This window comes from Grammomys surdaster, unplaced genomic scaffold, assembly GCF_004785775.1.
Source record: "Grammomys surdaster isolate TR1022 unplaced genomic scaffold, NIH_TR_1.0 332325, whole genome shotgun sequence".
NCBI classification, from domain to species: Eukaryota; Metazoa; Chordata; class Mammalia; order Rodentia; family Muridae; genus Grammomys; species Grammomys surdaster.
Genome location: NW_021627582.1, coordinates 84665 through 99820, shown reverse-complemented (window position 1 = coordinate 99820; position 15156 = coordinate 84665). Strand labels below are relative to the sequence as shown.

The following is a 15156-nucleotide window of genomic DNA, read 5'->3' as shown; positions in this document are numbered from 1 at the left end:
GGTTCCTGGGCAGGGGTGGGGTGGGGAATGAGGTAAAGGAACAACAACTGAAATGTAAATAAAATATCCAATTAATAAAAAAAGTTTGAGGACATCCTGGTCTGCACAGTAAGGGCCAGGCCAGCCCTGGCTACATTGTGAGACTGGCATCCTGCCTCAAAATAACAGTATCAACAAAATCCCATTAACAAAGGAAAACTAAAGCTGTTTGCTGGTGCACACTGGTTTCTTTGTGTCTAGACACCAGGAAGAAAGAAGTGGAGCCTTGGTCTTGGCAAGGGTAATTGGCTCTGATAACTCAAGGGGAACCAGAGCTCCTGCAATCTCAGTGGGGGTTGAAAGGAGTATGTGTGGAATCACGTGACTGCCTGAGTGCCTGTTCTGACAGTAAAGAAATAGAAACCGCAACTTTGAGCTGAGAATGGAAGCCAGGACTTCAGCTCATACCTGGAAGAGGCTGTGGGTTATACCATCAGATAAGCCACTGACACCACAGAGGTCAATCTCAGGGGGAAGGGGGTAGTGAATTAATGAAGAAGAGACCGTAGCTAAGCATGAACTTTGCTTCGACATGAACGGCCTTGTCTGAGTTAGTGAGATTTCCCCAGTAACTCCCTCTTAGGAGATTTCTCTCAGGAAGAACTACTTTTGGAATATATACGGAAGTAGTTCAAAAGAGTGCAAGCTATGAACCAGAAGACACGAGTGAGTATTCCAGACACATCCTGCATGGAAGATCTTGCCAGCCGCCTGTGAAGAGTGCCAGAAAATACCAGAACAAGCACTTGCCAGATCCCTCCGTGTTCGCATCAGCTACAGAGAACTAGTCTACCAAAGGGCAGCACCTCTGACTGAACAAGGTGTGGCGATTAACCCAGTCTTCCTCTGAAGCAGGAAACTGACCAATGACAGTTCTCCAGAGCTCCCCACAGGTAGGCTAAGGCTTTGTTGAACCCACACAAAGGTCCCACTTCTTGTTCTGCTTGCTCTTCCCGGTTTCTCTCTTTTTTTCAATGGGCACTGATGCCTGACAGGAGTCTTCCCTGTCGAGAATGTGGACAGGCAACATTTCAGCTACCACAGATCTCTCCCCAATCTTAAGCCAAAGAGTGTAATTTTATTTACCAAATGACGTAAAAGAGGGGAGAAAACTCCCTTCCATGGTACTTTCTGTGTCCCTTGGAAAACAGATTCAAATCGGGTCATTGTCTGGGCCGAGATGGAGCAATCGTCTCCCCTGGTGTGAACACTTCCTATTGGTGGTCTGTCTCGGCTATTTACTGGGAAGGCTGGTTTTTTGTTTCAGTTACGGTAAAACTCTGGCTATTAGCCCAATCCTCTAACAGTTCAAAAGTACAAAGCTCTTTAGGAGGCTTTTCCTTTTTAAATATTTTTTCAGGGGTTAAACATTAAATGTCAAGAGTGTATCTGGAATGGACAAGAGTCTCTAGTGGAAAGACAGAGCCCCACACTCCTCCAGCATGACGCTCGCTCATCTTATTCTGCTACTCCTGTATCTCCACTTGAGTTCTTCCAGGGTGAGTGATGCGATTTTTACGGAAAGTCTTTTTCACGAGACATTTTAAAGATTATAAAAATATAGGAAAATTCTCAAAAGACATGATTTAGACTTAAATATTGCATTAGGTCAATTGTTAAGAGAGCAAATACACAGTAGCAGATATTCTCTATTAATAGCTTGGTAAAAGGAGTTTAAGGAAATAGTTTTTTTTTTAAATAGGCTTGTACATTGTACATTGCATAAACATTGAGTTGAACTTTATTGATTCGTTGCTATAATTTACTGTTCTATTACATCAGTAGATCATCACGCTTCTTCTGCATGTGACGTATAGTGTTAGGGAAATGATAAGATGGATTCTTCCTTCGGTATCCTTGTAAGGAAATTGCAGAAAGATGATTAAATATGCCAGAGGGAAAACAATAAGTAAGATGTAAATTACATTTGAAAATGCGAAACAAGGGGAATATTCTGGGATCATAAAATCTTCTTTACTTGCAATGGTATTGCAGTCTGCTGAACCCAGTATACATTGAAAGTATTGTAAGCGGGAAATGTAGTAAGTGTAACTGAACTTCATAGTGTAGCCTACTCGAATTTAACCATGCTCAAAGCACACTACCCTGGAGTTGGGCAAAATCACTCAATAAAAGCCCATTTTATGAAGCACAAATTATAATATGGAATTTGCTGAATATTGTTCTGAGTACTGGGCATTTTGTATCCATGTCAGGGCATCAAAACACAATGTCTTGGGTATCCTGGCAAGATGGTATTGCTCACCTGATGATCATGTGGCTGACAGGGAATTGTGTCCCTTCTTTCAACAGGATGCTATCACATATTACTAGTCCAAGAAAGCTCAAATTTTGTAGTAGTTTTCTCCTAAATATGTATCATTTAAATACTATTATAAAGAAAAGGATTGTAATATATCTCTATATAGCTAATTGCCAAAATGGTAAAAAATACCAGATGGCAAATAACTTCAGTGAGAGGAGAGATCACCCAAAGCTGAGAGGTCGGGAAGAGACCATGGAACAAGTGAGATTAACGCTGGACCCGTGATTCCAGGTTTGATTTGATATTTGGGGAGAATGACCCATTGCAGCCCTTTCAGGCAGACAGGGAAGTAGGTATTTTAAGGACGCCTTGTCCCACAGGTAAATAAATCTATCCTATCAGAGTGACCCATTTGTTGTGCAATATGCTGGTCACAGAAACAGCAGATTGCAAGAGAGAGTTTGTTCACACTTCAGCCAACTGGAGACAGGGGAACTAGTCTTTGCCTCTGAGGAAAGGCTCTGGGCTGGTCACAGCCGAGGGTTGCAGCAGGTGATTGGAGGTTAGGGAACACTTGGTCTGTGCATACATAATCCAACGCTTCCCACGGTTACCATGCTAGCCCACACGTCAGAGGCTGAACTACAGCAAATAACTAGAAGTAGGCAGAGTTAGGGGGTGAAACTGCCTGGAACTATTTGGAACATCATGGAATCCATTTGGAACTATCCAGGTAGTGAGTTAGTATTAGAAGACCATCCCCGTTGACTAAGCAATAGACCCAGTAGATTATCCAATGGGTCATTAGTCATTCATTATGTACTTAGCTTCAGTAGACTATTCTGAGAGTGACCTGAGATCGATCAGGAGTTCACTCCCTCATTTAGAGAAATCAGTATCTAGAAAATAAAGCCAATCAAAGTTTGGGTCATTTCAGCCCTGGTGTTTTCCAAAGCACAGTTTCCTTTTCCTATAATGTTCCTGCAGATGGGGTGTTGTAGTGTCTTAACTTGTGCAAGACAAACTTAACCCATATGTGATGGCTCTGTGGCTTGACATCTTTCAGCCCCACCAAGGAACTGGCCATCAGGAACACTTCATAAAGTCTAGCCCAGGGATAATGGAGCTGACTGTTATGCTTGCTTTTCCTAAATAGCATAAAGACCCAGGCTTAGGGGCAGAAGTTGTAAGGAGACCATCTGTAGGAAACATCAGCTGCTAGGAGCAGCCTTATTGTGTAGCAGTGAGACTGGTTCTCAGTGGTTATGCATACCTGACAGTATTTGTCACTTTCAAGTTCCCTCCGAGTCTCCCACTTCATAAGGGCTTGTTTGGACCATTTGTGGAGGACCCCTCTGCAAGAAAGACAACTGACAAGGCCTTGGCCCAAGTCAAAGTGGCTCCCAGACAAACTGAATTTTTTCTAAGAGTATCTGTTTTTCTTTATGAAAAACAATGTCCAAGTTAATCAACTTATAAGGAGAAAAGTTTTATTTTGGACCAAAGTTTCAGATATCTTAGTCCCTCATTGTCAGGAACTGCTGTTTTGGAACTGTAACCACACGGCTACATCACAGCAGGACTGTGTGGGAGAGGAGACCCATTCATATCCGGAAGACCAGAAAACAAAACAACAGAAATAGATAACAGCGCTGATGTCTCCTTTAAAAGCATTAACTTACTTCCTGTGACATCACTTCCTTCTACTAGGCCCCATTTAAAAGTTTCCTCTCAGACTATAAGCTGGGAACCAAGGCTTCAACACATGGGCTTTTAGATCCAAACAGAGAATATGACTCTTCTCTTCCACCTGGCCAGTGGATCGAGGTCACCAAGAAGTATGTAATTCCTGATGAAAGCCTGAGCCGTCAAGTGCATCTCATCTTTAGTTTTGTCATGAAGGCTCCTCCATCGCCACTTGGACACAGCCTGAACTTCAATAAGGTTTTAACAGTTTCAGAAACCCTTTCAGACTCACAGAACAAAGTTTTTACTCAACCACAGCATCCACAAATACTACTAAGTACATAAAGTCACCAGTGGCTCTGGGCGTTATAGTAAAGTCAGCCTGCCAAAAATTTGCCAATATCCTCCAGCTCTGGTGCCTCTGGACTAAGCTCCTTTTGCTATGAGGGGAACCTCTGGGTTGCTTTTGGCCCATGCCTATGTATCCCTTAGCCACCTTTTGAACAGTCGTGTAATGTTATTCTTTACTATGGGAGCATCATATTGTCCACTCTGATATGTTTGACTTATCACATCCTTCATAGCCGGTTCATTGATGAGGACTTCACCTTCTGTGTTATATAAGAGACCCAACCTTCTTTGGGTCTGGGAGCAGGGAGAACTCCAATCAAACCCCCATTTGTTGGAACATTCTTGTGTGTGCTGTGTGTGGTCTATACATGTGTACTCATCCATTTGAACACATTGAAAGAACTGAAGGCAAACTTCATGTATCTTCTTCAATCGATCTCCTTTTGAGACCAGGTCTCTTGTCATGTCTGGCTTTCATATCGGGACTAGGATTCCAAAATCAGGTAGGCACTCTTGTTTACACAGAAAACACTTTACCCACTGAGAAATATTCCCACACCCTTTAGGAGTATTCTTAGACAACATTTGTGAAATCTCAAGAATCAGGAATCAGGGTCCTTTTGGGAGGAGCCTGGGTCCACCTAAGCCTGGCCATTGACTTTGCTTTCTGATTTGCTCTTATTGCATTTTTGAACAGGCAGATAACTTGATATCTGTTGTCACAGACAATAACCACCGACTCCAGGACAGCTCCTGATAAATCTGAAGCTTGCTAGCATGTTCAATTTCTCCCTCTTAAGTGTTTAACAATCTCTCTCTTTCCAAATTGTTCCATGGGTCTTGGTGTGTAGTTTGGTGTTAGCGCATGTGTTTAGCATGTGCTGGGTCCTGGATTTGACTACAATCAACAACACCAACAATGATTTCCTGGGAATGAACCCTGAAAAAACATATTTTGTGCTCTCCTATCCTTACCCAGTTGGGTCTTCACTAGGACTATAAATTCCATCTTCTATGCCAAGGGGCTCCTGTCACCATTGTTGTTTGACATAATACCACTAGATACCCATCTTTACAAGTTCTTGTTCCATAGAACCACTCCCTACTGTGAACATCCTATGGTTGGCAGGCCTGTTAGAGTCAGATGGCTGGAATAAACTCATCCACTCATTCGGCTGTCTGGATACAATCACACAAAAGTTCTTTAGTATGTGTGACTTTTTCAGGATGACATTATGATTGTATGGAAGGAAAAAAAAAAGCATCTTTGAGATCCAGAATTGAAATCCCTAGTCCGGATGGTGAGTTATGGTTTGACACCACTAGGATAGTATCTTCCACAACCTGGCTAATGTCCCCAGTCTTGGCTTTTGTACTAGTAAAACTGTATGTTAAGTGGGACCAGAAAGGATAACCGAGGTCATATACAAGAAAGTATAGTTCAAGCAAGTTCACGCAAGTAGAAATTCAATACATTTCTTAGTATGTTATTTCAGTGGCTATGGCCTCAAATTTGGAATTCTTGGAATGAGACAAATGTAAATGTTTGTATAGTCTTCCTTTCTCCCCATCCCAGACTCCCAGCTGCTCACATGTCCAGCCTTACCTCTTAGAAGGTTTCTTTGGTTTGTTTCAGCTTAGAGGACACAAGTCTGTTCTGGTGGTGGTTAGATGTCCATTCTTCAGGCTTACTCTGACATAGATTCCAATAAATCCCATCCCAACAATTGAACAGTACATTCATCACATGCAGGAAATGATTCTTTTAGTATGCATTTCTCATTTGACAGTCTAAGAAGTAAGAAAATAATGTTTTTGAGGTTTCTCCTGAATCTTTGTCTTTCCAGAAAGTTTGGGAAGCTTATATTCAGAATCAAGTAGTTGGCCATGTGCCAATGAGAAAATCCAACAGTGTGTTCTCTCCTCCTCCTAGTTGCCAGGGCTCCATGAAGGAAGCTCTGACAGAACAGTGGGTCAGTGTGAGCTGCAGGACTCATTCTTGATCACAAACATGAACCCCTACATTTGGTGAGCCATTCATTTTCCGCTGTGGGGTTTGAATAGGAACAGCTCCCATAAGCTCAAGCATGTGAATGTTTGGCCCATAGGGAGCAGAACTATTAGGAGGTGTGGCTTTATTGGAGAAGGTGTGGCCTTGTGGGAAGAAGCGTGTCTTTGTGGAGGCAGGCTTTGAGGTCTTGTATATGCTCAAGCGATGCCCAGTGTTGTCCCAGCCTCCTTCTGTTGCCTTTGGATCATTATGTAGAACTCTCAGCTCCTTCTCTAGGACTATGTTTGACTGATCTTTGCCATGCTTCCACCATGATGATAATGGACTGAACCTCTGAACCTGTAAGCCAGCCCCATTTAAATGTTGTCATTTATAAGAGTTGTCTTGGTCATGGTGTCTGTTCACAGCAATAAAACCTTAACTAAGACATCTATCCTCTTCAAGAACTCTATGCAGGGCTGGATACATAGCACACAAACTATGAATGCTTAATGCTCTTTTGGAGCACCTGAGTTCAGTTCCCAGTAACACATCAGGTGGCACACAATCACCTATAACTCCAGCTCCAGGGGATTAGATACCATCTTCTGGCCTCCACAGGTGTCTGCATTCATGTACACATACGCATGACTACATGTACACAAACACATGTTTAAAAATAAAATAAAATCTTTAAAAGTTCTGTGTAGGTAGGGGCATCCCTTTTTCTTTTTCTTTACTAGTTTGCTTGCAGAAGGTGCTTTGGATTGCTTCCACAGTAGGTGTCCCATCCAATCTGGAGATTGGAACGGGGTTTTCTACCTTAGATCTGGTTATTCCTTGTGGTGGGTCACAAAATGGTGTTTGAATCCCTTTATCTGCTAATTTCATCTTTTGATGCTCCTTCCTTTCCCTAACCTGGGCCTTGCTCCTGAAAATGTTACAGGCTATTTTGCAGTTGAGAATATGCATCCCCAGAGCTTCATCTACCTCTTGTTCTTTATTTTGTGTATTTGGAATACTCTGGCCAATTATGGCTAGCCTTGGTTGTCAACTTGACATACCTGGGAAAGGAACCCTCAGTTGTAGAATTGCCTCCAATAAATTGGTCTGTGGGGCATTATCTTGATTGATGATTGAGGGGAAGGGCCCAGTGCATTGTGGGAGGTGCCATCCCTTGGGCAGGTATACTTGGGCTGTTAAAAGAAAGGTAGCTGAGCAAGCTTGCAGAAAGTATTTGTTTGCCATAGTCTGTGAGTCAGTTCTCTAGGATCCTGCCTTGAGTTCTTGACTTGGCTTCGTTCAGTGGTAGACTGTAATCTATAAGCCAAAGTTGTTTTGGATTGTCTTTTATCATAGGAAAAGAAACCAAACTAGAACGCTAGTGAAAGTCATTTCCAAGTTTCTGTTGTCCCTGGATCAATATCTATGTAGGATCTTTTTGCTTTAACAACCCTAAGAATTCTGTAGGGACCTCAGTATGTTCATATTCATCTGTTTGTTCAAGCTGCTTTGCCTTGAGACTTGTATTAATTACCTTTCTGATGCTGCAATAAGACACCATAACCATAGGGTGTGGTGTTATACACATTTAATCCCAGCAGTTGGGAGACAGAGGCAAGCAGATATTTGTGAGTTCAAGGCCAGCTTCATCTACATAGTGAGCTCCAGGATAGTCAAAATTACATAGTGAGGCCCTGTCTCACAAACAAACAAACAATACTCCATGACAAAGGCAATTTAAATACAAGAGGTTTATTGGAGCTTACAGTTCCCAAAGGAAAGAAGTCCATGATGGTAGAGTAGAGGCATGGCAACAGGAGTTTAGGTAGTGGGTGGAACAGCAGGGACAGAAGGTTGAGAATTTGCACCTTGAACCACAAGCAGGAAGGAGAGAAAACCTCTGTTGAGAAAAACAGAGTAATACTTTCCAGAATTAACGCTGTTTATTCTTTAGAGTTGTGATTGCACATCCAGGCACATGTCTGCCAGATGGAAGGAGCATTTGCAGGAAATGTACATTAATAAAGAAATTCACTGCAGTATTACTTATAGCAGTGAGACCTGGGGAACAGATTAAATCACTTCTTTGTGAGTCTGGCTATAGGGCCATTAGATGCAAATTACAGTGGTCAGGGAGGACTGGAGAGCAAACTTTGTCCTCACTTATATACTACTGACCCTGAGTTCTGGAGAGCTACAAAAACTAACTAGGCCAATGATCTTCTTTTTTATCCCCAAAGCAAAATAATAAAGCTGATTTCAAAATAGTATTTTCTATTTTTTGAGATACGCAGGCAAGATCCCTCCCTTCTTGCCTACACTGTGCGGCCATCTTCTCACCAGCTCCAACTGTATTCTGAGTCTGGGAAAGGAGGGATATTTATTTTTAAAAAATAATAAGAAAAAAGTCCCAACCAAAACTGATAAAGACTATTGAATTTCCTATGTAACTTGAAACAATTGACTATGAGGGACTAATAAGCATCCTACTTTTCAATCTAAGCAGAACATCTGCTGGGTAAGAAGTTGAAGGTATCTGGCCCATTACTTTCCATCAGAAGCAGGGTTCTCACCTAAGGATGGGGCAAGCTGACTGGACCAATCAAACCAGTGAGAAAACGCATAATTGAAGACCACGATGAGAGGAATTATGTTATAGTAGATGAACACTTTTCCATTGGGAAGGATTCTGATCCGGATGTTTAGTCTTGCTCTCCTAATCACTCATCCAGAAAGAGAGACAAAACTTTATATTCCGTTCTCCCCTCCTCCTTCTTCCTTTAACCTTTTGTTTTTAGTCAGGATTTCTATTCCTGCACAAACATCATGACCAAGAAGCAAGTTGGGGAGAAAAGGGTTTATTCAGCTTTCACTTCCACATTGCTGTTCAACACCAAAGGAAGTCAGGACTGGAACTCAAGCAGGACAGGAAGCAGGAGCTGATGCAGAGGCCATGGAGGGATGTTACTTACTGGCTTGCTTCCCCTGGCTTGCTCAGCTTGCTTTTCTTATAGAACCCAGGACATTTGTCCTCCTTGGACCTGGCACAATGCATTTAGCCTGTTGGGTCATTTTAAATGACGGCAGGGTGAGACTGAAGGTAGGAACTTATGAATTTATAGAAAAGAAAGGCTGCATAGCCCATCTACAAGGATTGTCTAGTCACTTTCCAGAGAGGTAAAAAGCCTCAGAAAGAGTTTCTTGGCAGCCATGGAATAAACCATAGCAAATTGGAAAAAGCCAGTTTGATCTGACCCCAAACCTCCCTGCCCACTTATCTACCTATTTAATAATTTGCAATGTTCTGTCTTCCTTCAATTTGATCCTTGGTAACTGAGAACATTTATTTAGTCCAAGCATGATGAGATGGGAAAAGCTACTTGCCAAAGATCATACAGCTAGCCAGCAGTAGAAAGACCTTTTAACAAGGACTTATTTTGTTCTTTGGCTACGCAGCATGTTCCAGCTTCCTTGGCCCATCACACGCACTGGCTGGGCTTCTGGTGATATAGATCTCTTTGGGTCATTTCTGTTTCTGTAAGTAAAGCCCCAGTAAAATCCATTGGCTCACCAAATTGGACTCTGGTGGTATGCTCACTTTGGTCTGTTCTTGTTCTCTGTTTGGGGTGAGTAGATATTTGTTTACATCTTTGTCTTTCCAGGAATAATGTTACACAACACAAATGAATCCTAAGATACATGAATTTATTTCTTTATAATCACACTACTATACAAATAAATACATTTTGAATTAAAAAATTTAAACATGGCTGGGCTGTGATGGCACACACCTTTAATCCCAGCACTTGGGAGGGAGAGGCAGGTGGATTTCTGAGTTCGAGGCCATCCTGGTCTACAGAATGAGTTCCAGGACAGCCAGAGCTACACAGAGAAACCCTGTCTTGAAAAACCAAAAAAAAAAAAAAAATTAAACACATAAACACTTTAATAATTCAAAAATTAATCTTTTGTGATATCATCCATCACTTTATTTTTGAAAAATAATTTTATTTTAATGGCATATCCATAAAAAAGAATACATCACACCAAAACATGGAGAATAAATTCATGGGGAAAGATTGGTCATCAAAGGAATTTTTGTTGTTGTTGTTTTTCAAGACAGGGTTTCTCTGTGTAACACTGACTGTCCTAGAACTTACTCTGTAGACCAGGCTGGCCTTGAACTCACAAGTGCTGCCTGTGCCTCCCAAGTGCTTGAATCAAAGGTGTGTGCCACCACTGGCCAGCCATTAATGGAATTTGATACACATATATCAGATGGTCCTTGGTAGTGCTGGAGGAGGGGAAGTATTATCCTTTACTCCCCATGAAGCTGCCCTTGACCTCCCACACGAATGAAAGTACTGGATGCTGTCACACCCTGCCCAGTGCTTTTCAAAGTCGTCATCACACTCTGCTCTCGCTGCCTCTGTTTCCCCAGGTTCATAGCCAGTGAGTGACAGCTCATCTGCAGCACTCAGTGATGTTCACTCCAGGGTTAGGACTGCTTACTAAACCAAGTATGTATTGTGCAGTGTTCCTTCTTCTAGCGCCAGCCTGTTTGTCCTGGCCTTCCTCATGCGCTGCTACTTCTTAGAGACCTAGGAAGACATGCTCCACCCTGATTCTCTCCTAAAGTACTGTGTTGTCTTTGCAGCACATTTTTCCACACACCCTCTGCCTTGTCTAACACTAATCTGTTATATACTGTATGTCCCTATCTCGTTATCATCAGACAATCAAGCACTTAGAAGATAGAGGCTGCCACACTCGTCCTAGCATCATTTTACATGTACTAGTAGTTCATTGAACACTTTTGCATTTAATAACAGAATTAATAAATGACACGCATCAAATTCATCCCATTAGACTGTAGCCCGCATCTAGCTTGTTACTCTGTATCTACCGTGACACCGGGATTCACTGATCTCTTCTAAGGCACACTTTTATCCCAGTCTCCTTACAATAGCTCGATTAACTGTGTTCCTGAAACCTGGCAAACATTAGTGATAGTGCTTCTAACCCTTCGACTGAAATTGCAATGAGTAGGAACGCTCACCCTCACTGTGCAGATGAGAACACTCACATTCTATGAGCATAACCTGCCCAAAACTGGGGCTGGGAGTCAGGTTGTCTGATTCACAAAACCACAGGCCATACCCTCACCTGTGCTGCTGGCTAGGCGCGTCTTGGTCTTTTCCTTCATTTCCTCCCATTCCGAGAGCACGGAAAACTTTCATTTGTTATTCCCTCTTCACAGAGCACGCCAGCATCAGGTCCGCCTCAGGAGGATCTGGTAGAACAGAAATGCTTACTTCAAAAATACACGCATCGCTCCTGCAACAAAGTCTTCTGCCAGCCATGGCAGAGATGTATTGAGGGAACCTGTCTCTGCAAACTCCCTTACCAGTGCCCAAAGGCTGGTACACCAGTGTGCGCCACTAATGGAAGAAGCTACCCGACATACTGTCACCAGAAGAGTTTCGAATGTCTTCACCCAGAGATAAAGTTCTTAAATAATGGAACATGCACAACTGAAGGTAGGAGAGACATGTGTAAGCAAGCCATTCGAACAAGACAGTGAGTGATATGCCATCCTTTCGGTCACTAAATGTTTTAGCTGTGAAATATTCTGATGACAACTTAAAATTCGTTAGACAATGCCTTCTTAAACTTTGTTCCATTCATGAGTCCCCCCGCCCCTTTCACCCAGGAAATTTTAAAGTAACTCTGAAAATATCCCAGGTGTGGGGATACGGGGCTGCTTCGGACTTCTGCAGCAGCTGACTCTGATTTGTCTCATGCTCCGGCAGAGGCGTGGTTTTGCCAGCTGCAGGTAGTTTCTGTAATTGTGTGACATTTAGAATTCTGGGAACTTTTCAGAGGTCTATAAATACTAAGGGCCCAGTGAAAGGTTTCCCCGTGCAGCTTGTAACAGATCACAACAGACCAGATGGTTCCACGAGGGGAGGTTTATTCAGGAGATAGGGAAGAGGAGAGGGAGAACAGAGAGAGAGAGAGGAGTAGAGGAGTGGAGGCCGGCCATGACCATGTGGAGAGAGGGGGAAGGGAAGGGGAGAAGGGAGAGGGGACGGCGAACCTGCAGGCTCGGGGTCAAAGGACCAAGAGAGAACAAGAGAGGGAGGGGGGGCAAGCAGTCCCTTTTATAGTGGGCAGGCCTACCTGGCTATTGCCAGGTAACTGTGGGGAGGAGCATACCTAGCTGTTGCCAGGTAACTGTGGAGGTGGAGTTTAGACAGATTACTAATACCCAGAATGGTTGTTGGTCGTTCAGGGGGGTTGGGTGTGGTTTGTTAGTAATCATACTCAAAGAAGAAACAAAAGAAAAATTAGATTCAGGGCTCTCCCTCTTCCCCCCTCAATCTTTCTTTCTCTCCAATATTGTTATAGGGATGAAACCTGGAAGGATAAAGGGTAAGAAAAAGAAGAACCCACAGAGTAGCAAGGGTACATGAACGGCTTATTTTTACAGGAATCTTGCCTGATTGTTTGACACTGTAGAGCATAATCACCAGGGTTTTTCCAATATTTTGATTTTAGAGTCTATTAGAGCTGAGAATTTTTCTTCACATAAATACATAGTACAACGTGACAGACATATGTTTATAAGACCATTTCAGAAATTGTTGGAAATTCTGTCCTGATCTCAATCCAAAATTCACTTAATTGTTTAAAAAAATTTACTGAAATCAGGAACTCAAACAGCAATTTTTTAAAAAAAAAAAATCAAAACTCTGTTAAAAACCCAACCCAAAGATGCAAACCAATCTGGGGTTCATGTGCTGAAAAATGATGGCAGGAAAATTTTAAAATCATTGTTTCCCGTAAATTAAACCCATTATTCTTATATAAAAAAAAACCTTTTTGCACACACAGGGGGGGGGGGGGGGAAGTACAGTAGTCTTGGATCTGAGCCAAAGTACTCTTGGCTGTGTTCATTCGCACTGCACGGCATGACGCATGCTCAGTGAAGCATGTTGTGTGTTCAGAACCGCGGCTGCAGTGATGTCACGTGAAGCAACGCGGCCGTGCACTGCCAGAAACACCTTAGATGGCTTACATTTTTTTAAAGAACAGGGTTACTCTGTGTAGCCGTGGCTGTCATGGAACTCTGTTTGTAGACTAGGCTTGCCTTAAACTCATAAAGATCCACCCGCCTCTGCTTCCTGATCTCTGGGATTAATCCAGCGCCATCACCAGAGAGCTATAAATTTGAGTTTTAATTAACTCTTGTGTGTGCTTTCAGGAACCTTTTTACCAACCTTTGCCACCCACAATCAATTAAGCATCCCCGTGTAGGGTCCATGACGCATTGTTTATAAGCTGTTTTTAGATAGTAGTGATTGAAGTGATAACCACTTCAAGTAGGAACACAGTCTTTCTTTGAGTCAGGTGGCTCCCAGGTGGTGCTCTTAGCTCCTCGGCCCCTGGCAATCTCCCCAGTTTTGCTTCTGCTTGGTTAAAGGGATTAGTCACCAGGCCATCCATTCAGTATTCAGTAAAAAGGTCTTGCTAGGAGCCGGCTGGAGCCATGGCTCCGCAGTTAAGAGAGCTCCTTGTTTTTCCAGAGTACCAGATTTTGGACCCCAAGTACCAGTGTTGCGTGGCTTACAATTTGCGTGTAGCTTCTGTGCAGGAGATTGAAAACTCTTTTATGGCCTATGCTGGTACACACACATACACACATGCACACAGAGAGCGGGGAGGGAGGGAGGGAGGGAAGGAGAGAGGGAAGGGGACAGAAGAGATTAACTGAGTCTGGCATGAGCTTTTGACACCCCCCCACCCCCAGTGGAATACCTCCTCCAACAAGGCCACGCCTCCGTCTCAAACAGTTCCACCAACTAGAGAGCACTATTTAAATATATGAGCCTATGGGGCCATTGGCATTCAAACCACAGCAGTTAGTAAAGCAAATTCCAGTTCATCACGTGGGTAACTAAGTAATGTCTTGGATTGAAGGATAACAGTCTTTAAGGACTGATGTGAGAATTAGCTCTCACAAAATAATAGCATATCATTTGCTAAAATCATTATGACGTTCAAAGTTAACTTGAAATTAGGTATTTTAATAAAGATAAGTGAAAAGGAGGCCGGGCAGTGGTGGCGCACGCCTTTAATCCCAGCACTTGGGAGGCAGAGACAGGAGGATTTCTGAGTTCGAGGCCAGCCTGGTCTACAGAGTGAGTTCCAGTACAGCCAGAACTACACAGTACACAGAGAAACCCTGTCTCGAAAAAAACAAAAACATGGGCTGGAGAGATGGCTCAGTGGTTAAGAGCACTGACTGCTCTTCCAGAGGTCCTGAGTTCAAATCCCAGCAACCACATGGTGGCTCACAACCATCTGTAATGAGATTTGATGCCCTCTTCTGGTGTGTCTGAAGACAGCGACAGTGTACTCATAAATAAAATAAATAAATCTTTAAAAAAAAACAAAAACAAAAACAAACAAACAAAAAAAAGTGAAAAGGAGAGAAAATAAATACTGAAATATTGTCCATCCTTTTATTTTTTTTTATTTCAGGAAAGTTTAATGTCTCCTTAATTTATGGAAATACAGACACAGAGGGAATTGTTCAAGTCAAACTTGTGAACCAAGATGAGCAAATGTTCATATGTAAAAATAGCTGGAGCATGACAGAGGCCAACGTGGCCTGCCTCGACCTGGGATTTCCACAGTGAGTGCTTTTCACAAGTGATCTCCAACTGTTTTCTCTTCGACTGCCTAATCTCTCTACAGTGTCTTTTATGTAACCTGAGCGTGCTAACTACCCACCTCACACCTCACAGCACTGTTG

General features: G+C 42.7%; 1 protein-coding gene across 1 annotated transcript in view; it reads left to right on the top strand.

Moving 5' to 3' along the window:
* Positions 1-1404: 1404 nt before the first annotated feature.
* The window catches only part of LOC114616500 (complement factor I-like), a 38698-nt gene continuing 24946 nt past the window's right edge, over positions 1405-15156 (top strand). The window contains exons 1-3 of the mRNA XM_028761946.1: positions 1405-1538; positions 11596-11875; positions 14883-15036. Coding sequence (XP_028617779.1) covers positions 1482-1538; positions 11596-11875; positions 14883-15036 — 491 coding nt within the window. The 5' untranslated portion in view covers positions 1405-1481. The remainder of the gene's footprint in view (positions 1539-11595; positions 11876-14882; positions 15037-15156) is intronic.